Source organism: Crocuta crocuta, unplaced genomic scaffold, assembly GCF_008692635.1.
Source record: "Crocuta crocuta isolate KB4526 unplaced genomic scaffold, BGI_CrCroc_1.0 scaffold175, whole genome shotgun sequence".
Taxonomy (NCBI): domain Eukaryota; kingdom Metazoa; phylum Chordata; class Mammalia; order Carnivora; family Hyaenidae; genus Crocuta; species Crocuta crocuta.
Genome location: NW_027530988.1, coordinates 2,355,893 through 2,377,980, shown reverse-complemented (window position 1 = coordinate 2,377,980; position 22,088 = coordinate 2,355,893). Strand labels below are relative to the sequence as shown.

Sequence of the window (22,088 nt, the reverse complement as noted above, 5' to 3'; positions counted from 1 at the left end):
GTATATTACTGGTGAGAATGTACAAGATGCCTTTGTGGAAAACAGTCTGGTGGTTTCTCAAAAAGTTAAACATATAGGTACCCTACCATATGACCCAACAATTCCACTCCTAGGTATATGCCCCAAAGTAGTGAAAACAAGGACTCAACCAGATACTTGTACATCAATGTTCACAATATTAATGCAGCATTGTTCACAGTAGCCAAAAGGTAGAAACAACACAAGTGTACATCAACAGATGAATGGATAAACAATGTGCTATATCCATATGATGGAATATTATTTAGCCATAAAAAGGAATGAAGTTCTGATACATACCACAACATTGGGAACATGTATGGTGAAATAAACCAAACATAAAAGGACAAATATTGTATGATTTCACTTAAATATCTAGAATAGTCAAATTTATAAAGTAAATTAGAGGTTAGCATAGAGGAGGAGAAGGAGAGAATGGGGAGTTACTGCCTAATGAGTACAGAGTTTCAGGTGGTAAAAAACTTTGAAACTAGAGGAGATCATTGCACAACGTTGTGATGACACAACTTTAAAAGGAATACCACATAGATGCAGTGCCCTTCCCATCACATCAGGAAGTTCATGATATCTACAACCAACTGGTGATATTAATCTTTATGACTTAGTTAAGGTAGTGTTTTCCAGAGTTCTGCCTTCAAAGTTCAAATATTCCCCTTTCTATATTCCTTGGAAGCAAGACTACGTGTCCGCCCACCTTCAAAGTCAGGGAGAGGTGGTTAAGCACCACCTCCTCTAAGGAAGAATATCTACATACATTATTTGGAATTCTTCTATAAAGAAAAGTTGTTTCTACTCCACCATTCAGTTACATTTTCAATCATTTATTTATATTAATATAGACACATCTATGTTTATTTTACACTTTTTTGGATTATAATCAAATACTATACTATTTATTTTATTGTTCAAATTATTTCATTTGAATATTGGGGAGCTCTTTCAGGTTGATTCCTTCAACCCTTTGAAACTCCATTCCTTTTTGGTATCACAAGATGCTCCAGACTTTTGTATTTTCCTTGCACCAGCTCTAAAATCAGACATCTCTGGAGTGCCTCAGTGGCTCGGCTCGTTAACTTTCCGACTGTTGATCTTGGCTCAGATCATGCTGTTACAGTTTGTGGGTTTGAACCCCATGTTGGGCTCTGCACTGACAGTGTGGAGCTTGCTTGGGATTCTCTCTTTCTCACTTTCTCTCTGCCCCTCCCCCATTCACTCTCTGTCTCAAAAATAAACATTTAAAAAATCTTTAAAATCAGTCATCTCTCCAGGAATCCTTGGTTGTTTTTATTGGAGAATCACATTTTGAAACCAAAATCTGAACACAAGTTGTGACCATTCCTATAGGAATGCCATTGCTTCTAGGCCCTCTCAGTGGACAGGCATAAGTAATATATGTATATATAATAATTCATGTGTACACACATTTCTTTCATTGTTTCTGTCTTTTTAAAAAATGTTTATTCATCTTTGAAACAGAAGGAGAGAGAGAGTGTGTGAGTAGGTAGAGGGACAGAGTGGGGGGACAGAAGATCTGAAGCAGGCTCTGTGCTGACAGCAGCAAGCCAGATGCGGGGCTCTAACTAACAAACTGTGAGATCATGTCCCGAGCTGGAGGTGAAGTCCAATGCTCAACCGGCTGAGCCATCTAGGTGCTCCTGTTTCTGCCTTTTAATCCATGTATATTAAATTAAACATGAGTTCATACTGATGTCTCCAATTCTAATCCATTACCACAGAATTCATTCTAGGCTTCCCTTCTTGTTTTCTTTCTTCCCTTCTTTTTTTTCTGACTGTTAAAACCCTGAGAAATAAATTTACCAGCTGGAGTGCAGTGTTTGTAAACAGTATGTGGGCCTTTTTTGACACTTGAAATTTGATTATGGACTCGATATTAATTGATACTAAAGAATTATTGTTAATTTTTTAGGTATGATAATGGCCTTGTGATTATGTAAGAAAATTTCCATATTTTTAAGAGATGCTTCATAAGATATGTAGAGATAGAATGATATCAGGAATTTCTTCAAAATATTTCAGCAAAGAAGAACAAAAGAAATAGAGGGGAAAAGTATGGATAAAGCAATTGGCAAAATCTTGATAATTTTAGAATCTAGGTAATGATCCTGGAATATGGGGGTTCATTGTACTCTTTCTGCTTTTGAGTATGTTTGAAGTTTTTCATTTTACAAAATGTTTCATTATTGTAAATTGTATTTATTTTTGGTAGGCAAATTATTTACTTAATGAAAATTCAAGTTATCAAAGGACATACAATGAAAATTTAGTCTTCCTTTCCCCCTTGTTCCCAGCCACCAAATTCTGATTTCCAAAGTCATTAAATAATATTGGTTCTTGTGTATATTTCCACAGATCATTTATATATTTGCAAATATATGTATATATTCCACTTTCACACACACAAATAGCATATTTTATATTCTATTCTATACCTTTTTTAAGCTTTTTATAATTTCAGAGTTAGAGAAAAGTTCACAGACTTTCTGTTTATTTTAGTTCAGATTCTCCAGAACATTAGCATTGACCACATTTGCTTTGTTATTCTCTCTATATTATTATTTTTTCTGTTCCATTTGAGAATAATTTGCAGGAATAATGCCTCATTACTCCCAAATGCTTCAATGTTATTTTCCATAAACAAGGGCATTCTCTTCCGTAAACACAGTGCCATTATCAAACTCAAGAAATTAACATTGATATGGTACTATTATCTAATCTAAAAACCTTATTCAAATTTCACCAGTTGTCCCACAAATGTCCTGTAGAGAAGGAGAGAAAAGTTATTTTTCTATACAGAATCACGTTACATTAAAAAAATTAGTTGTTCATTAAAAAAGTTAAAACACAGGTTTATAAATTGGAAAATGAAAACCTATTGTCCTTTATCCTTTTCCCCAAAGACAAACATGGTTGACAACCTTTATAAAAATCCTTCCAGAATTTCTTTCAATACATATACCAACACACACCACACACATATATAATTTTAAACAAAAATATAAAATTATACATAATATCTACAACTTGCTTTTAGTTAATCTTTCATTTTTATACATCACTCTTTAAATTTTTTAAAAAATGTTTATTCATTTTTTGAGAAAGAGAGATAGACTGACAGAGTGCAAGTTGGGGAGGGGCAGAGAGAGAGGGAGACACAAAACCTGAAGCAGGCTCCAGGCTTGGAACTGTCAGCACAGAGCCTGATGCAGGACTGGAACCCACAAACCATGAGATCATGACCTGAGCTGAAGTCAGATGCTTAACCAACTGAGCCCCCCAGGTGCCCCTAATACAACATTCTTTTTAAAGGCTACATGTTTTGATTACTTATACCTTATTTAATTAATAAATGCCATATTGATGGACATGTAATGTTTCCAATTTTTAACTATTGCAAAAACCAGCTATATAAACATATTCATTCATTTATCGTTGAGCATCCATGCAATTGTCTCTAAAAGTAATTTTCTAGACATGCAAGTGTTCATCAATTATATATATTTTATAAATAGATCTTGAATCCAGCATCTTTCCATTTTTACCACTCTTGCTTTCTTTTAGTCCCTCTTTATTCCTTGTTTTGATTAATTGCCTCCTAACTGTTCCCTGCCTCTGGATTTGCCCAATTCCATTCCATCCCATGGCTGCTGCCAGATCCAATCTCTCTTCTGCTTAAAATTGCCCAACATTTTCTTTTTCTTTTTCTTTTTGATGTTTTATTTATTTTTGAGAGAGAGATAGAGACAGAGTGAGCAGGGGAGGGTTAGAGAGAGAGACACACACAAACAGAATTAGAAGCAGGCTCCAGGCTCTGAGCTGGCTGTCAGCACAGAGCCCGATGTGGGGCTCGAACCCATGAACCGTGAGATCATGACCTCAGCCGAAGTCAGATGCTTAACTGACTGAGCCACCCAGGCGCCCCTGCCCAACATTTTCAAGATCATGTACAGAGCATGGCACTCAAGCTCTTTATGATCTACATTTCTTTTTGCATCTCTCAGTGTTTGGTCACCATACACTCAGTCACACTAAATTTAAGTCAGTTTGTGCAAACTGTTTCCTTTGCTTGACATATGTTCCTCATTAACCTTTATTCATTCTTTCAGACTTAGCTAAAAATCACTCTCTTCAGATTCTTACTCTGGCCTGCCCATAGAGTGGAACTCCCCAAACATCCTTTGCATATCTCTATCATGGCCCTTGTCTCACTGTGTTATAATTGTTCACTTCTCTCTCTCCAACCATACTGGAACTATATATATCTTCATTTTGGGATTACCAGACCTTCCACAGTATCTGATATGTAGTGGGTACTTAGTAAATACTTGATAAATGATAGAATAGGAAAAGAAATGATCAGGGAAGTGTTATCTTGCTTCCAGACTCACTTTAGCATACTCAAACAGGAAATACAACTCAATGGAAAAAGAGAAATTTAGGGGTAAAATGAGAAGATTTGTGACTATATAAAGTTACCACCATTTGTGGGAAAAGGCTCCATCTGGCAACTGAATTATTCATTCAATAGATATTTCCTGAGCAAAGGCTACAGGGCACTATTCTAGCCCCTGGGGATATAGCAAGGAAAAAGATAAAGTCTTGGCTCTCATGGAGTTTGCATTCCCCTGGAGTTCTAGTGGAGCAGTTGTATCTAAGCTCCTACTATATCCCAGGCAGAGAGATACATAGGGATAGGGGGAGGGTCCAAAGACATAAGAGATATTATTTACCCCTTTAAAAAGCCTGTGACCTAACAAGGGAATCCAAATGTATATATACTTACACAAACTACAAAAGAGAATATTGATCATTTCCAAAACATTAATTTACCCAGTCAACAAATAATTGAGCTTCTATATTATGTACCAACTGGATATGGTAACAGATATGGCTCTTGCTTTCAAGGTACTTCCAGTATAGTAGGAGAAAAAGACATATTTTTTTAAAACTCACAAATAAAGTATTAAGTACACTAACTATAGTCATAAAAGACAAAACCCCAGGAACTATGAGAGCATATAAGTCAGGAAGGCTTCCTTGAGGAAGTATGGAGTGCTTTGGGAACACAGAGAAAGGAGAGATCTGGTTAATTTAGACAGATTTCCATATGAATAGATATTTGAATGAAACTGAAACAATGTGAAAGCTTCATCCCACAGCGGGAAGGGGGTAATTCTAGTCAGAGAGAAAGCATCAGTAAGGACATCAATATAAGAAAGTACAGGGAAGTCTGGTGTGATTGAAGGGAAATGTGAATGGGACATAAAGAGGGATGGTGGGGCAAAGAGGATGTTATGAGGAAAAGCTGGAGAGATGAATTGAAGTCACTAGACAAGACTTAGACTATATTTTCTTTCTTTGTTTTAATGTTTATTTTTTTATTTTGGGGATGGGGGTAGAGAGAGGCTCAAAGCAGGCTCTAGGCTCTGAGCTGTCAACACAGAGCCAGATGCGGGGCTCAAACCCATGAACCACGAGATCACGACCTGAGCCAAAGTTGGACACTTAACCGACTGAGCCACCCAGATGCCCCTAGACTTTATTTGCTAAGCTAGTGTTTCCCTCAAGCAATAAGTAGATCCATTGAATTAGAATTAGATCCGTGGAATTGAATTTTGTGGGTGAAATGAAGATACGCCATTGCATGAAGTTGCCACTAGAGGGTACCATAGGAGAAGGTCTACTCGAGAAATTATTGAGCTCTTCCCCTATGCCAAGTATATATTTCCTCAGGTAATTGTGGTGCTCACTTAGCCAGCCGTAGGGAACTCTGCTTTATACAATGGAGAACCATCAGAGGCTTTTGAGCAGGAAAGAAACATGATCAATCCCATATTTTGTAATTGTCGGGTCAGAATGAAGGGATGGAAGGTCATAGGCAGGGAGATTAGTTGGTAGCCTATAGCAGTGGGACAGGAGACAGAGAAGGAGTTCTGGAATAGGGCAGCAGCTAGAGGATAAGAAGACACTAGTAAGACAATTTTCAGAGGCAGAACCAACAGGACTTGGTGACCAATTGGATACGGGGCTATGAAGGGAGAGGAAGGGGGAAAAATGAAGGTCTCAGGCCTGAGTTATTAAAACCATGAGCTATGATAGCAAGATGCTATGGCCATGGCTGCACGTGAGAACACAGGAGAGAAGAACAGCTTTGTCTGGGGAACTTAGAGGATTTGGTTTTGAAACCAATACTTGTATGACCTAATGGGAATAAAACAAGGGCTCACAGCTGGGTCCTCTATTCTCATTCTAAGCACCCTTTTGAGTATACGAATCATAATTTTTTGGAAGATTTCTTCTGCTCCTTGCATCATCTATATTTTTTTTTATTGTCTGTGGCTTTCATGATAGGGCTTTCCTCAAATCCTCAAGGATCCTTTGTTGGGGAGTCCATGTAACTTGGTTCTTGGGATCCAAAAAATGTGAACTTCAGGAGGAAAGAGAAATACCCAAAGTGTCTGTAACTAAGGTTCTTGTATTATGCAGGGTTCTGCAAGGAAACAGAACCAGTAGGGGATGATGGACGGATGGATGGATGGCGATAGAGGCATACCTAGTTTTATTGCACTTTGCTTTATTGCACTTCATAGGTACTACATTTTTTACAAATTGAAGGTTTGTGGCAAGGCTAGCATCATATTTTCCAACAGCATTTGCTCACTTGGTGTCTCTGTGTCACATTTTGGTAATTCACACAATACTCCAAATTTTTCATTATCATTATATTTGTTATGGTGATCTGTGATTATTGATCTTTGATATTACTATTGCAATTGTTTGGGGGGCATCATGAACAGCCCTCATATTAAACAGCAAACTTAATTGTTAAATGCTGTGTGTGTTCTGACTGCTCTACTGACCAGCCATTCCCTCATCTCTTTAACTTTTCCCTGGGCCTTCCTATTCCTTGAGACACAATAATAATGAAATAGGGCTAATTAGTAACCTTACAATGGCCTGTAAATGTTCAAATGGAAGCAAAAGTTGCACACCTCTCACTTTAAATCAAAAGCTAGAAATGATTAAGTTTAGCGAGGAACACATGTCAAAAAGCCAAGATAGGCTGAAAGCTAAGGCTCTTATGCCAAACACTTAGCCAAGTTGTCAATTCAAAGAAGAGTTCTTGAAATTAAAAGTGCTACTCCAGTGAACACAGAAATGACAAGAAAACAAAATAGCCTTCTTGTTTATATGGAAAAAGTTTTAGTGGTCTTGATAGATCAAACCAGTCACAACATTCCCTCAAGCCAGAGCCTAATCCAGAGCAAAGCCCTAACTCTTCTCAATTCTCTGAAGATTGAGAGAGAGCGAGCTAAGGAAGCTGTAGAAGAAAAGTTTACAGCTAGAAGTTAGTTAATGAGGTTTAAAGAAAGAAGCCGTTTGATAACATAGAAGTGCAAGGTTAGGCAGCAAGTGCTGATGTGGAAGCTGCAGCAAGTTATCTAGAAGATCTAGCTACAATAATTAAAAAGTGCCTTTAACTTAAATTTAAATTTTAAAACTGGCTATACTAAAGAACAGATTTTCAATGTAGGTAAAATAGCTTTATATTGGAAGAAGATGCCATCTAGGACTTTCTTTTTTTTAATGTTTATTTTTGAAAGAGACAGAGAGCAAGCGGGGAGGGGCAGAGAGAGAGGGAGACACAGAATCTGAAGCAGGCTCCAAGCTCTGAGCTCTTAGCACAGAGCCTGATGTGGGGCTCAAACTAATGAACTATGAGATCATGACCTGAGCTGAAGTCAGACGCTTAACCAACTGAGCCACCCAGGTGGCCCACCATGTAGGACTTCCATAGCTAGAGAGTATTATATGCTACAGAGAAATCCTTTGTAAAAAGATGCATCAATCAATGTAGCAAACTTCATTGTTATCTTATTTTAAGAAATTGCCATAGCCACCTTCACCCTTCAGCAACTACCACCCTGATGAGTCAGCAATCATCAACATCAAGGTAAGACCCTCCATCAACAAAAAGATTATAACTTGCTGAAAGCTCAGATGATGGTTAGCATATTTTAGCAATAGAGTATTTTATAATTAAGACATATACATTGTTTTTTATTTTTATTTTATTNAGACTGTAATATAGTGTAAATGTAACTTTTATATGAACTGAGAAATCAAAAAATTTATTTGACTTGCAATATTTGCTTTACTGAAACCAAACCCACAATATCTCCAAGGTATCCCTGTATGAATATAGGTAGTGGTAGACGTCTACATAGAGACAGAGATAGAGATAGGACAGAAACAGAGGCAGAGATGGAAATTTATTATGATAAATTGGCTAACGCAATTATGAAGGCTGAGAAATCCCACAATCTGCTCTCTGCAAACTGGAGACCAGGCAAGCTGGTAGTGTAATTCAGTTAGTCCAAGGGCCTGAGAATCATGGGAGACAATAGTTAAAATCCCAATCTGAAGGCTAGAGATNAAAAAAAAAAAAAAAAAAAAAAAAAAAGGCAAATTCCTGTGTTTTCTGCCTTTTGTCCTATTCAGGCCCTCAACAGGTTGGATGATGCCCAGTCACACTGGGGAGAGCAGTTTACTGAGTTTGCTGATTCAAATACTAATCCAGTAACACTCTCAAAAACACACCCAGAAATAATCTTTAATCTGGGCGCCCTGTGGCCAGTCAAATTGACACATAAAATTAGTCATCACAATGCTTGAGGTCCTTGAAGGGAGAAGGCCTTTGCTCACCATTATAGTCCCAGTATCTAAAACAGTAAACAGGTGATCAGATTAGCTGAATGTGTTAATGAAATTGAGTACACCCAGTTACATGTAATCCAGTTTCTATTAGAATTTTTTTCTCCATTAGTCTAACAAATTGTGTAGTATTGGAAATTTCCTAAAAGACCACATTTTCTTCTAGGGATTTTATAGTCTGCATCAATGATCTCCACACCATAGCCTGGCAAAAGTTGCAGTGATTGGATCCATAAATTTTCACCTACCTACACTTTTGTATTTTTTTCCAATTTTGCTATGCTTTTCTAGTATAGGAGATCACAGCTAATAATCATGATTTGGTGAGAAAGAAGAAAGAAGAAAGAAAGCTATATTTTTAAAAAGTGGTCTTAAGGAGAACAATTAAAGACATAGCTATCACCAAATTAGCCCCTACAGTTCTGGCATTCCTACAATGAGGACATTCTTGAACTCAGTGCCTGGAAGGGAGTACTCTTTGTAAAACCCTCCTTTGGAACTTAGAATTTAGATTTTCAACAATTGGCATTAAATGATTAAAATTTATTTTGAAAATATACCTTTATAACAATTGGCAGCAAATAATTAAAATGTATTTTGAAACTATAACTTCACTCTTCTAACTGATTCAATATGCAATGACTGTTGAAAGAATATATATTTATGAATTTGTGAAGAAGCAAACTTTAGCTGAGTAAATTTGAAGATCTAATTGGGTTTATTCAGCAATTCATGAATCAAGCAGCATGCCATCTAGAGAGAGAAAAAGGAGCTTCATGGAGCTGTACAAAATGGAAGTTTTTTATAGGCAGATGAAGGCAGAAAAAAGAATTTTCTAACCAAGAGTGGATCATTTCAGGCAAGGTCAACTTTCTTTGAAGGAAGGGCAGGGGGTCTATCAAGAAGATTATCTCACTAGTGCCGATAAGTAATACCAGATTGACTGGTTAAAGGTCACATTTCTGGGAGAAGCTGAAACTACAATTAGATTAGATATAAATGCTTGGTTTGCTGATGTGGGACTTAGCACAAGTGACTCCATTTTGAACCTATAGTCTCTTTTTTTCTTTAGCAAATTCCTCCTATATGCCAAGCACTGCTCTAGGCATTGAGGATATAATGGTGAAGAAACAAGCCAAGTTTTATTTGTATGAAAAAAATGCAAATATATACAAATGTAAACATATACAAAGTGACTCCTATCTATCCATCATCCATCTTAAAAAAAAAATCAACTCATAGTTGACTTTCTTTCATTACTAACCTACTTCTCTATCCCTCCCCCTATATTATTTTGAGGCAAATCCAAGGTGTCATATTATTTCATCCATAAATATATTGGCATCTATCTCTAAAACAGAAGTACTCTTTAAGCATAATTATAACCTACCTAAACACAACAAATTCGGGACCTCTGGATGCCTCAGTCGGTTAAGCATCCAACTTCAGCTCAGGTCATGATCTCATGGTTCCGTGAGTTTGAGCCCTGCGTTGGGGTCTGTGCTGACATCTTGGAGCCTGGAGCCTGCATCGAATTCTGTATCTCCTTCTCTCTCTGCTCCTTCCTCTCTCTCTCTCTCTCTCTCTCAAAAATAAATAAACATTTAAAAGAATGAACAACAAATTCAATAATCTGGAACTTACATCACTTCTTGGCCTTTTAGCTAAGATCAAGTGTAGTATCTCTTCATATCAATTTAATAATCTGGAGCTTACATTCTAATAGGAGACACAAACAAGGAACAAACAAGCAAAAAGCCAAATGATATTAAGCAGTGATGATAAAAATAAGGTCCGTTGTGTGGTCAGAGCAACCCTCTGTAAGGAGGCAACATTTACTGAGGAACAGGTATAACATGAAGAAGCAAGGCATGTGACTGTCTAGAGGAAGTGTTCTTGTGAGGCTCCAGCTGGTGCAAAGGCCTGAGCAGAGCTTAGTGTTCAAACAATAGTAAGAAGGCCTATGAGTCTGGTAGGGCTAAGTGGAAGGAAGAGCAGAAGGACATAAATTTGGAGTGGCCCCCAGGGCCATGATAAAGATGACTTTAAATCTGATTCTTATTATGTTTGATGGGCAGCCATTGGAAGGTTTTGAGCAGGGGAGTGACATGACCTGATTTATGATTATAAAGGGTCATTCTGGCTGCTATGCTGAGAACAGTGTAGAGGAGGACATATGTCACAGAACAAGTCTAGAAACAGGGAGACCAATTAGAAAGCTACTGCAGGGGCACCTATGTGGCAACGTCGATTAAGCATCCAACTTCAGCTCAGGTCATGATCTCACAGTTCATGGGTTTGAGCCCTGTGTCGGGCTCTGTGTGACAGCTCAGAGCCTCGAGCCTGCTTTGGATCCTGTATCTCCTTCTCTTTCTCCTCCTTCTCTACTCTTACTCTGTCTCTCTCAAAAATAAACTTTTTTAATTTTTTTAAAGAAAGAAGGCTACTGCAGTAGTCCAGGGGATTGCTGATGATGAGGTAGTGATGAACTTGGGCGGTAGCAGTGGAGATAGTAAGAAGTTATTTATTTCTAGATAAGAGTAAATCTACAGCTAACAGAATTGGCTGACAAGACAAAAAATGTAGGGCATGTGAGAGAAACCCAAGTGAAAGTTGACTTCAGGATATTTGGCCTGGCCAAATAGTGCCATTTCCTAAAGTGGGGAATACTGGAAGAAGAGCAGGTTTGGAGGGGCATGCAGGCACTAGACATACTAAGTTTGAGATGCCTATTAAACATCCAAACAGAGGTATCAATTCGATGGCTAGCTTTAGAGTCTATGAGCGAAATGAGGGCTAGATCTAAACATTGAGAAATTTCAGTGTATAGATGTTTCTGAAAGTCATAGGGATCACCCAGTTAGGGATAGAGATTACCAGTTAGTTAGAGAGATCACCCAGTTAGGGAGGATAGAGAAGAGGAGAGGTTAGGAAGAAAAAAGATCCAGCTGGGGTGCCTCGGTTAAGCATCAGTTAAGCATCCGACCCTTGATTTCAGTTCAGGTCATGATCTCATGGTTCGTGAGATTGAGCCCTGTGTCAGGCTCCCCACTGATAGCACGGAGCCTGCTTGGTATTCTCTTTCTCCCTCTCTCTCTCTCTACCCCTCTCCCTCACTCATTCTTGTGTGCACTCTCTCAAGAAAAAAAAAATCTAGTCAAGGAGCCTGAGAAGAGGCCAGTAAGGAAGGGGAAAGCCAGGAGGGGGGAGCCATGCTTCCATGAGATCAGTAAGATGAAGAGTTAGAAATGGTCACAAGATTGGATTCTGTGGTGGCTCTTGGTGAGCTTGACAAGAATGGATTCAGTGGAGTGATGGGGATGAAAGCTTAAATGTAGTGGATTCAAGCACAAATGGAGGTGAAGAAGTAAAAACAAGGGATCAAAGAAGTTGGGTGACAGCTGAAAAGGAATGTAGAGTCAAGGGAACTTGTTAGGGTTGGAGTTGTATTTGTTTTTGTTTTTTTATGGAAGTCATTATAGCACATTTGTATACTGATAGGAATAATCCCCTAGAGTGTGAAAAACTGATGATGCAGGAGAGATAGGAATAACTGCAGGAACAAAGTCCCTGGGTAGGTGAACTAGGTCAGGGAAGCTGGTGTACAAGTGAGGGAGATACATAGGAGTAAGCATAGCACATCCATTTCTATGGGAGAGAAGGCAGAGTATGTGGGTGCAGCTTCTGGCAGATTGACAGAGTTAGTGGTTGGAGGATGTGGAAGTTCTCTTCTGCCATTCTGTTTTCTCCATGAAATAATAGGCAAGGGCATCAACCAAAAGTGTGGATTTGGGGGATGGTATTTGCAGAGAGGAGAATGAAAGTGAGTGGAAGAGTCAGTTGACCACAGATAGTGGTAGAAATGCCAGGCAGTGTTGGGGGCCTCCTTGGGATCTGTGTTCCAAATGAAATGATCTTCAAAGTCAAACCTTTAATTGTTCTTTTCTCCTCCGTTGACAGTTCAGCTCCTCTCCAAGCACTGAGGACTTAACTGCATCTTACTTCAATTAATCCACACATCAGTCCATCAGCTATTATTTATTTATTATGTATTAATATACATTACCATTTATTCATTCATTCATTCCATCATATTTATTGAGTTCTAGGCACCATTTTAGGTACTGGGGTTACAGCAGTGAACAAAACAAATCTCTAATTTCAGGAAACTTATTTTCCATATCCTAAAAAATATGAGGCTTCATCTTTGGTAAACATAAATCCTCAGTGAAAACCAATTAGAAACTGGAAGTTTCCACATTTAAGTACTCAGAACTTGATTTGCCTAAAGGCTTAGAAAGAATACCAAGGCCCTGAGACAGATTGGGCCCAGCAAAGGAGTTAAGGACATGTAGCTGCCTCAGGGAATGCACCTTTATTTCTTTCCCACTAGTGCTGGGCTAGCTCCCTGGAATCTAGCCAAGTGCAGCAGACAGAAGAGTAATCTGCTGGAATTTTTGTCTTTATTGTCAGAGCAAGGATTCATCATTATCTCCAGAAAAGCATAAACTCATTGACCATCATAACAAAACAGGATCTGCCCCATCCAAATTCTCAGGACTTCATAAACCCTAGAAAATACAACTTCCTTTGAACTCAGAAATATGTCCAAAAGGCAAATAGAGCATACACTAAAAAGGGCTGATTAACAAACTACATCTTCTCATTTTATCTTCCTTTCTTTCTGACATGTTTTGGATTTTTCCTTTTATTCCTTTCCTTTTTGCTCACTAATTTTCATCCGCTCTCTATTTTTAATGAAATAAAGGGTTCTAGAACCCTCAGAAAGCCACTGTTTGATCATAGGCAGTGATCACTGTGACTTTAGGAAGAAAGCTGGCTTTCATTGAAACCAGGGTTTCCTCTGACTCTAGGCATATAGGTGCAGGAAGAAGAGCGGAGTACGAGCGTGGACTATGAGTTTCCTCCAGGAAGAGATTTGGGTCCTCTCTTTGTGATCTCAGAGTTCACAGCTTTGTTGTTTTTTTTTTTTTTTTTAAATTTTTTTTAATGTTTTATTTATTTCTAGGAGAGAGAGAGAGAGAGACAGCGTGAGCAGGGGAGGGTCAGAGAGAGAGGGAGTCACAGACTGAAACAGGCTCCAGGCTCTGAGCTGGCAGTCAGCACAGAGCCCGACGCGGGGCTCGAACCCACGAACCGCGAGATCATGACCTAAGCGAAAGTCGGACGCTTAACCGACTAAGCCACCCAGGCGCCCCCACAGCTTTGTTATAATGAACAAATAAAGTGCAGGTCTATTGGGTCCAGAAAAAAAAAGAGAGAGAGAATGGAGTAAATGAGTTTTGTGCTTTATTCCTCTGCATTAACAGATACTTCTTGGGGCACCTGGGTAGCTTAGTCAGTTAAGTGCCTGACTTCAGCTCAAGTCATTATCTCATGGTCCATGGGTTTGAGCCCCGCATCAGGCTCTGTGCTGACAGCTCAGAGCCTGGAACCTGCTTAGGATCTGTGTCTCCCTCTCTCTCTCCCCCTCCCCTGCTTGTGCCCTGTTTCACTCTCTCTCAAAAATAAATAAACATTAAAAAAAAAAAAAAAACAGATACTTCTTAGCTGTTGTTTTAAAAGAGAATATGGCAATGGAACTTTTTGTTCACCAGATACAAGTAGCATGTTCCCATGCCATATCTTCCTTTGTGCAGTAGGTGTCAGCCTCATACAGCCTTTCTCTTGCTAAGCCCTGGTTCATAAGAAAATGACCCTCTTACCCACTCTTTCCCAGGTTAAAAGGATCACTTTCTTCCTATCCTAAGCACGCAAATCAACAATAAATAGTCACCCGGATACTGGAAACAGATTTGTGCTAATGCAGTTGGAAAGTGGCCAAACTGAGGACTGTGTGAAGGAGGTGACAAATATTGAGGGGAGGGCACAAGTCCTGTGGGTCTCATGTTCTGAACAGATGTTAAGTGTTAACATCAAACGGGCTCTTTAAAAGGCACAGTTATGGGGTATCTGGGTGGCTCAGTTGGTTAAGTGTCCGACTTTGCTCAGGTTGTGATCTCACGGTTTGTGGGTTTGAGCCCTGCATCGGGCTATGTGCTGACAGCTAGCTCAGAGCCTGGAGCCTGCTTCGGATGCTTTGTCCCTCTCTCTCTCTAACCCTCCCCTGCTCATGCTGCCTCTCTCTCTCTCTCTCAGAAATAAATAAAACATTTTTAAAAAATTAAATAAATAAAAGGCACAGTTATGACACCAACTTAAGAAGATGTGGACATTGCCCTGATCAAAGTCTTCAAGTAGCTATAGTGTCCTGAGAAAAGCTCTCCATGTGTAAACTATTGACATCCCACTTGCCCAGAAGTAGATTGTCTCGTCTTTGACCTCAGGTAAGACACTTCTCTGAGCCTTAACTTCCTAATCTTTCTAAGAAGAAAAAGTAACTGCCTTCTCTATCCAAAGTATTTAATAAGGAGGAGGAAAAAAAACAGATATTGTGCATAAAACACTTTGTAGACTGTAAACCACTATTTAAATGTAGAAAGTAGAATAAAAGCTATAAAGGCAAATGTGGAATAGTTATGAATAAAAAATAATTCAGTGCTCAAAATTTAAGAAACCTCAGTTAATCATTTCTATAGATTTTTTTCATCATATTACACCAAGATTTTTTTACTCTCTTGTGTTCAATGTTAGTCATGTAGAATTTTGACACACTTAGGGTTTATTTCACAAAAAGATTCCAACCTGAAGAGAGCCATGTAATAGGAATAAATGGTTCTGTTAAAAGAGGGAAGAGTACTCAGTACTTTAGTGGCATGCTTAGTACCACTATATCCCAAAAATGTATTTGATCCCACAATTCTCCTTAACTCCTTTTTTAAAAAAAAGTTTTAAAGGTTTTTTTTTTTTTTTTGAGAGAGAGAGTGGGATGGGGGACAGAGAGAGAGGGAGAGAGAGAGTTCCAAGCAGGCTCTGCACTGTCAGTATAGAGCCCTACGTGGGGCTCAAAATCATGAAATCATGACCTGAGCCGAAATCAAGAGTCCGACACTTAACTGCCTGATCCACCCAGGCCTCCTACCCTCCTTAAGTTCTTTAATCATAAATTCAGCTGGCTAAAGCCTGCCATTTTGTGGTCGGTTTGCACTGATTTTGGTAAGAGAACTCAAATTCATCACATTAATGTTTTATCTCATATTAAATCCACACATTTAAATTAGAAATACAAATGTAATTGAAAGAACTTGTTTTTGGGAAGGAGAAAGATTATTTGTTTTATACCTTAATGTTGAAATTTGGGCAGAAGTCTTCAAATCATATTGTTTAAAAATGAATCTATCAAATATTTCCTCAATGCTTTGTCCTTCAGGAAAGGCCAGAGGCAACTCAAAATTGCCATAACTCATGCCCTCCTGTGGAGTTTTGTGCTACATATTCCTTACTTCTCTGTTCTTTTTATTGAAAATTCTATTTATTTATTTATTCATTCATTCATTCATTCATTTTGCTGAGGCTTTCAATTTTTTTGCTGTATCTTGAGCTGGCAGAAGGAGAAGAGATTGAACTCCGAACCTTTGAAACTTCTTACTTGCTGAGTAGTTCCAGTGAAAATAATGTGGATTGGACTTTATCTTATTTGGAAAGTCTTTGCCACAATAGTTCAACCATCCCTATTATAAGGAATTAAGTATTTATTTTCCTTAAAATGCAGAGTCTTTTGGAACATTTTCCAAAAACTGAAGCCAAATTTCTGTACTTAGCAGTCAGCTTGGGGACCTTTATTTTTGAGACTCACTTTATTTTTTTTTTTAATGTTTTATTTATTTCTAGGAGAGAGAGAGACAGCGTGAGCAGGGGAGGGTCAGAGAGAGAGGGAGTCACAGACTAAAACAGGCTCCAGGCTCTGAGCTGGCAATCAGCACAGAGCCCGACGCGGGGCTCGAACCCACGAACCGCGAGATCATGACCTAAGCGAAAGTCGGACGCTTAACCGACTAAGCCACCCAGGCGCCCCGAGACTCACTTTAAAATCAAGTACTTTTACATAATACATTTAACATAGATTTGAAATAATTTTATTTTCGATTTATCGTGTGGTCTGCTATATTTCTTCTTGCTGTTTTTTTAAAGTACTTTACAATTATAAATAGATATCATTGCCCTCACCATAAAGCAGCAGTTCCTGGGTGAAATTCTTCATGGAAGCCAAGACACAGTATCAATATGATATGTTGGTCATTTCTTAACATCACCAATCTGTTTTATGATCAGAAAGGTCCAGATAGCTCTCCACTCCTTCCCTGGGCTGTCTTTCAAATGGATGCAAAAAAATACTAGAAGCTGTGAAAGGCTCCACCCTACTAGATTTTGTGTCATTCTTTTCTGGGTCCAGAGTGGGAGTAATTTTCATCCTGCCTTAGCTAACACTGAATAGAGCTGTGAACAGTAAGGCTACCACCTCTTCCTGGTGATTCTATTTCACCTATGCTCTTTACAGCTCACAATTCTACTAAACGAGCCTCTTTTCCATTATTTTTATTTCTTTCCATTCCCCTCCCCCAGCCATGCATTTCCTTCTACTTTCAGAAACTTAAGACAAGGTCCCTACAACCTTCTCTCCTGTATCCTCAAACGATCCAGACATAAATATTTTAGCACAGTCACCAGTGTATTTCTGAGGAAGTGTCTGCACAACCGGTCCCTTATTTATAAAGCTCACAAATGCTGTATGACCTGTAACGCTATACCAGCTAACGAACTCTCCCAGAACAGTTGACATGGAAGGATTTTACTTCCACTTCTCACAAGGAGAAAGATGGAGAATGAGAGACGATTACAAAGCAGAATATTTTAATCCATCTTCTCGGTGATCTTTGGGGGCTGTGTGCTAATATTTAAATTGAAAAGGAGGGAGGAGACGGACTGAGGATGGAGAGAAACGAGGAGGTGGGGGCGGAGCTAGCTCAGCCTATAAAACCCCATGCTAAAAAGGAAGCACATTCGTGTGTGCCCGGGGCACTCTCCCGTAACCTAGAGAGATGGGGCAGCCTGTGCCGTGAGGACAGAGCTTGGAAGAAAGAAAACAAGGACGGGAAAACAAACGAGACATAAGAGGACATCTGGAGAAAGCGGAAGGCAGAAGACAGGGAGGGGAAAACAAACCCACAGCAGGTGGAAACAAGATCTAGAGCAAACCGGTCTGGTCCACAGTTGTTTTTCTGGAAGAGAAGAAAGTACTGAAGGATTGCTTTTTTTCCTTTCAGTCAACGAAAACTCTTATCTTCATCGTAAAAGAAAAGGCTAAGGGAGGTAAAGACAATCTTTGTTTTCTTAGGGGCACAGCTGAATGAAACCCAGACTAGGTCTTTGAAGCGTCTAAAATAAGCCACTGCCTGGTACACATTGCAGAACCATTCTGGTCTCTGAAGATCTACATCCTCTTCAGGAAAATTCCAGCCGGAGTAGCTGGTACGGTTCTATTTTTATATTTTAATATCTATGCCTCTTTCCCCCCACTTTTAACAACCCTTTCCTTGTTTGTAAGCACGAGTGACAAGAAAGTGTCAATATGGAATAGGAAGATTTGCAGTTTTTTGTTTTATCTGCTTGAGTCTTTTTTAAGAGGGTAAGGGTGGTCCTTATTTCGGAAAAGGACATTTCAATTTGAAAGACAGTCTCTTAAAATATATTTGCACCCACACGTATTTAGAAAGAGAGATACCTGTCGGAGGTTGAAATCCAATGGGAAAGATGGAAAAAGGAGCCAGGCACCGAAACAACACTGAAAAGAACCACCCTGGTGGGAGCAAGTCGGACACCAGCCCTGAGTCTGGTTCTGGAGGGGGTGGAGTAGCCCTGAAGAAAGAGATTGGATTGGTCAGTGCTTGTGGTATCATTGTAGGTGAGTCCAATTTCATTTCCCATCCACCACTCCTCCCCTTCTCTGGTGGTCGTCCTCTTATGGAACCTATGCCCCCTCTAAAGTGCTATTTTTGCTTCCTACTCCCTTAGAAAAGGATTGTCATTCACCTGTGCCGTAACCAATCCCTGGTGGTCAAGTTTGCAGGTCTAGGAAGCTGTGTATGTCTTATATCTCTTCCTTCAAAGCAGGCTGAGCAGTTCTTTCCAGTGTTCATAGAATGGAGCAAATAGGGTTCACACACCTAGCTGATGGGGTCAGCATTGCCTGGGAGCTTGTTGGAAATACAAGTTTCCTGTCTCCNACCCACGAACTGCGAGATCATGACCTAAGTGAAAGTCGGACGCTTAACCGACTAAGCCACCCAGGCGCCCCTTCCTGTCTCCACACTTGAAGATTGTGATTCAGTTGGCTTAAGGTGGGGTTAGGGAACCTGAATTTTTAACAGGCTTTCGTGCAGCCATCTCTCTAGTAGGTTGGGGACTGTCTTTAAGCCATATTTAGTAGATGCTTTGTTGTTTTGTGTCCTATGAAACTGTGGGCCTAGAGGATGTGTAATAAAAAGAGCTACAACAGCAGTAATAATGCCTTGCCTTAAATAGCTTTTTTTCATCTTATGCAGCACTTTCTCTTTTTAAAGTAGATGTGACAGGGCTGTTATTACCATTTCACAGATGAGGAAATAAATTATGGAGAAAAGGAGAGACAGATTGCGCCTCTCTGTAAATATAGAGTTTGCAGTTTCTCTAGTTGCCTATGAGTCCGCCCATCTCCTAACATTCATGGAAGACCCTATGAGGCTCTCAAAAGAAAATAGGAGTAACTAGAATGATCAGAATGTGGAGTAAAGCAGGAACCAGTGGGTAAAATGGGTCCCAGCTGGAAGACTTTGAAGCTGGGGGGACAAAGTGTCCCTGAGAGTGCAGATATAGGCTACTCCAATCCTCGAACCACACACTACTGGGCAGAAGGTCCCAAATACGGTTCCATCTCTAAACAATACATCTTCCTCTTTCCAGAAAGGCCCTGGAGCTGGATGGGCAATGGCTTATTACTTGAGGGAGTGACCATTTCTTCTGCTGTTTTTGGTAGAGAGCTTAAAAGACTCTTCCCAGAGAATAGGGTAAGAGATAGTCAGGCCAGATATGTTTGTGTCATCTGTTCAAAGTTCCTTTTGAAGGCTTATCGTGTCCTATTGCCCATGAATCAGTGTTTCTGGATGAGCCCGTGTTACATGCAGTAGCACAGAGGCATTTTGGCACCCGAGCAATAGTGACATTGGAGAACCCCTTTGAAATCAAATAAAATCAGTACAGTATTCAGATAATCCTCTTCACCTCTACACCCAGACTTTGGTGATCATGTTATCTCTCCACTCTGTTTTCAAAATGGAATCTCATTTTATCTAATTCTCCGACTTTGGGAGGTTTTCCAGACATCTACAGTCAAAAGAAAGGTAATGTTATTTTAGAAAATTACAATCATGATCTGAATCTCTCATTACCTTTTCTTTGCTTCTCCTTTATCTCAATTGCTCAAAAAATGAGATCAGCAAAGTACTCGATATGTATAGCACATGCCAATTTATGGTCTATAAATAGCCCAGAGCCTGTTACCTCTTTCACCAGTTTGACTGATAGGATTAAGCATTTTCCTCCTCTTATTCATATGCAGATGTTACACCCACTTGCACACAGCACAATCAAACCTCCTTCCTGCCTCAGCCTTGCTTACCCACCCCTGTATATGTGGAGGTATTCAAAAGTGGGGGATATTTTCCCATACAATGAGGTAGTTCTTGTCTCTTTCTTCAACAGGTTTCTAAATGTTGAAGAAATGCAGTCTTAGTTGGATAAATGTTACTACTGATTTGCCCAAAACCTCATAGATTGAGCTTCAGTGTGAGAATAGTCCCAAGATTCCCATTGACATTACAGTGACAAGAATAGTAATTCTGTGGTGAAGAGAGATCCCAAATAGGTGATTTCAGAGAAATCAGGATATTTTCCCAAAGTGTGAGAATCTTTGAAGAGTTAATAGGCACTATTTTACCTCCATTTAAGCTAGGGTGAGACACAGATTTTCTCTTTAGGGTGATATGGGAGCAAAATTTTTTCTGCTTTTGTCAGAGGAGGATCATCGGCTTCCAGGAAAAAAAAATTCTTCTTGCTTCCCCTCCTTCATGGCTGTTGAATGGCAGATATGCTGAGCAGAAGCCCTGTCCTCTTCTAGAAGGGTTTCTGAGTGGATGACAGTGATTCAAGGTTTTTCAAGACCAAATGCAAAAATAGAAATGACATTTTCCATGCAGAATTCAGTGATCTGGTGTTCAACATCAACACTGTGGAAGAAAGAAAACTGGAAGGCAAAAAGAGAACAGAAATTTCCTAAGTGGGTCAGGTGATACAATATAGGAAAGTAGCATTTGCCCCAAATCTATCTCTCATACCCAATTAAAGGGATAAGTTAAACTAGATGTTTCATACAAGCTCATAAAATTTCATTAACAAGCATCATTGATGATATAAAGTAGGAATGATAGAATGGTAGGTGTTACAGGAATGTAGAATGAACTAATAGAAACCCATGCCCTAGAGTTACTTATAATCTGACTGGGGAAATGACATTCATTTATATTAAACAAATAATATTAAAATTTAATGATATAGTTGAGTTGTGTAAGAGCTGAATAAGGGCAAAATTAGGTGAATAGTGGGAAGCACAAGGAGAGAAGTCTCACTCAGCACTAGACTAAAAAATATCTTGAAGGGTGTTGAAGATGGTATAGAGAAGAGGATTCTGGGAGATTTAATAGGTAAAAGTTAAACAACTAAAACTGTTATTCCCTTGAGGGAAAAAAAAGAATCTTCTACATCTCTGAATCTTTAGTGCATAGCCCAACATGGAACAATAACTCAAATGATTGTTGGACTTAATTGGCTATTGGTCAAAAGTCTGAATATAGTAATAATAACAAGTGTTTATCTGAAGGACTGTTGGGAACCTGGCTTGAAAATCTTTAAGCAAGGAATGATTTCATCAACCTAGACAATTAGGTTAGCCATTAAAAAAAAAAAGTTTTTAAGTAAGCTCTACTCTCAATGGGGCTTCAACTCACAAACCTGATATTAAGAATCACATGCTCCACTGGCTGAGCCAGCCAGGTGCCCCAGGCCATTTTAATTTTTAATATCACCTTTACCTTAATCTAACCAGACTATTGCTCTCCATGTACTTGGCTAATGAAATCTGTTGACAATAGATGAATGTATATTTCACTATGAATGCATAGTTCCCCCCAAATCTAAAGAGAGTGTGACAAAAAAGTGTGACAGAGCAACAAAATTCATCTAATGATAACAAAAGCACTGTTAAGAGCTTTCGTTATTTTTTTTAAAGACTTTACTTTTTAAGCTGTATCTCCATCCAATGTGGG

General features: G+C 39.1%; 1 protein-coding gene and 1 pseudogene across 3 annotated transcripts in view; both read left to right on the top strand.

Annotated features, from left to right (window-relative positions):
• Nucleotides 1-10,416: 10,416 nt before the first annotated feature.
• LOC144236811 (U2 spliceosomal RNA) lies at nt 10,417-10,592 on the top strand (annotated as a pseudogene).
• A 7,155-nt stretch (nt 10,593-17,747) lies between these two features.
• Nucleotides 17,748-22,088, top strand: part of SLC7A8 (solute carrier family 7 member 8) — a 52,051-nt gene continuing 47,710 nt past the window's right edge. Inside the window, exons 1-2 of one of the 3 annotated variants that reach the window (XM_077770404.1) lie at nt 17,748-18,042; nt 18,443-18,634. In XM_077770404.1, the coding sequence (XP_077626530.1) occupies nt 18,475-18,634 (160 nt within the window). In that variant the 5' untranslated portion in view covers nt 17,748-18,042; nt 18,443-18,474. Of the gene's footprint in view, nt 18,635-22,088 lie in introns of all 3 variants that reach the window. The other 2 variants (XM_077770402.1, XM_077770403.1) reach the window with 2 other exon arrangements.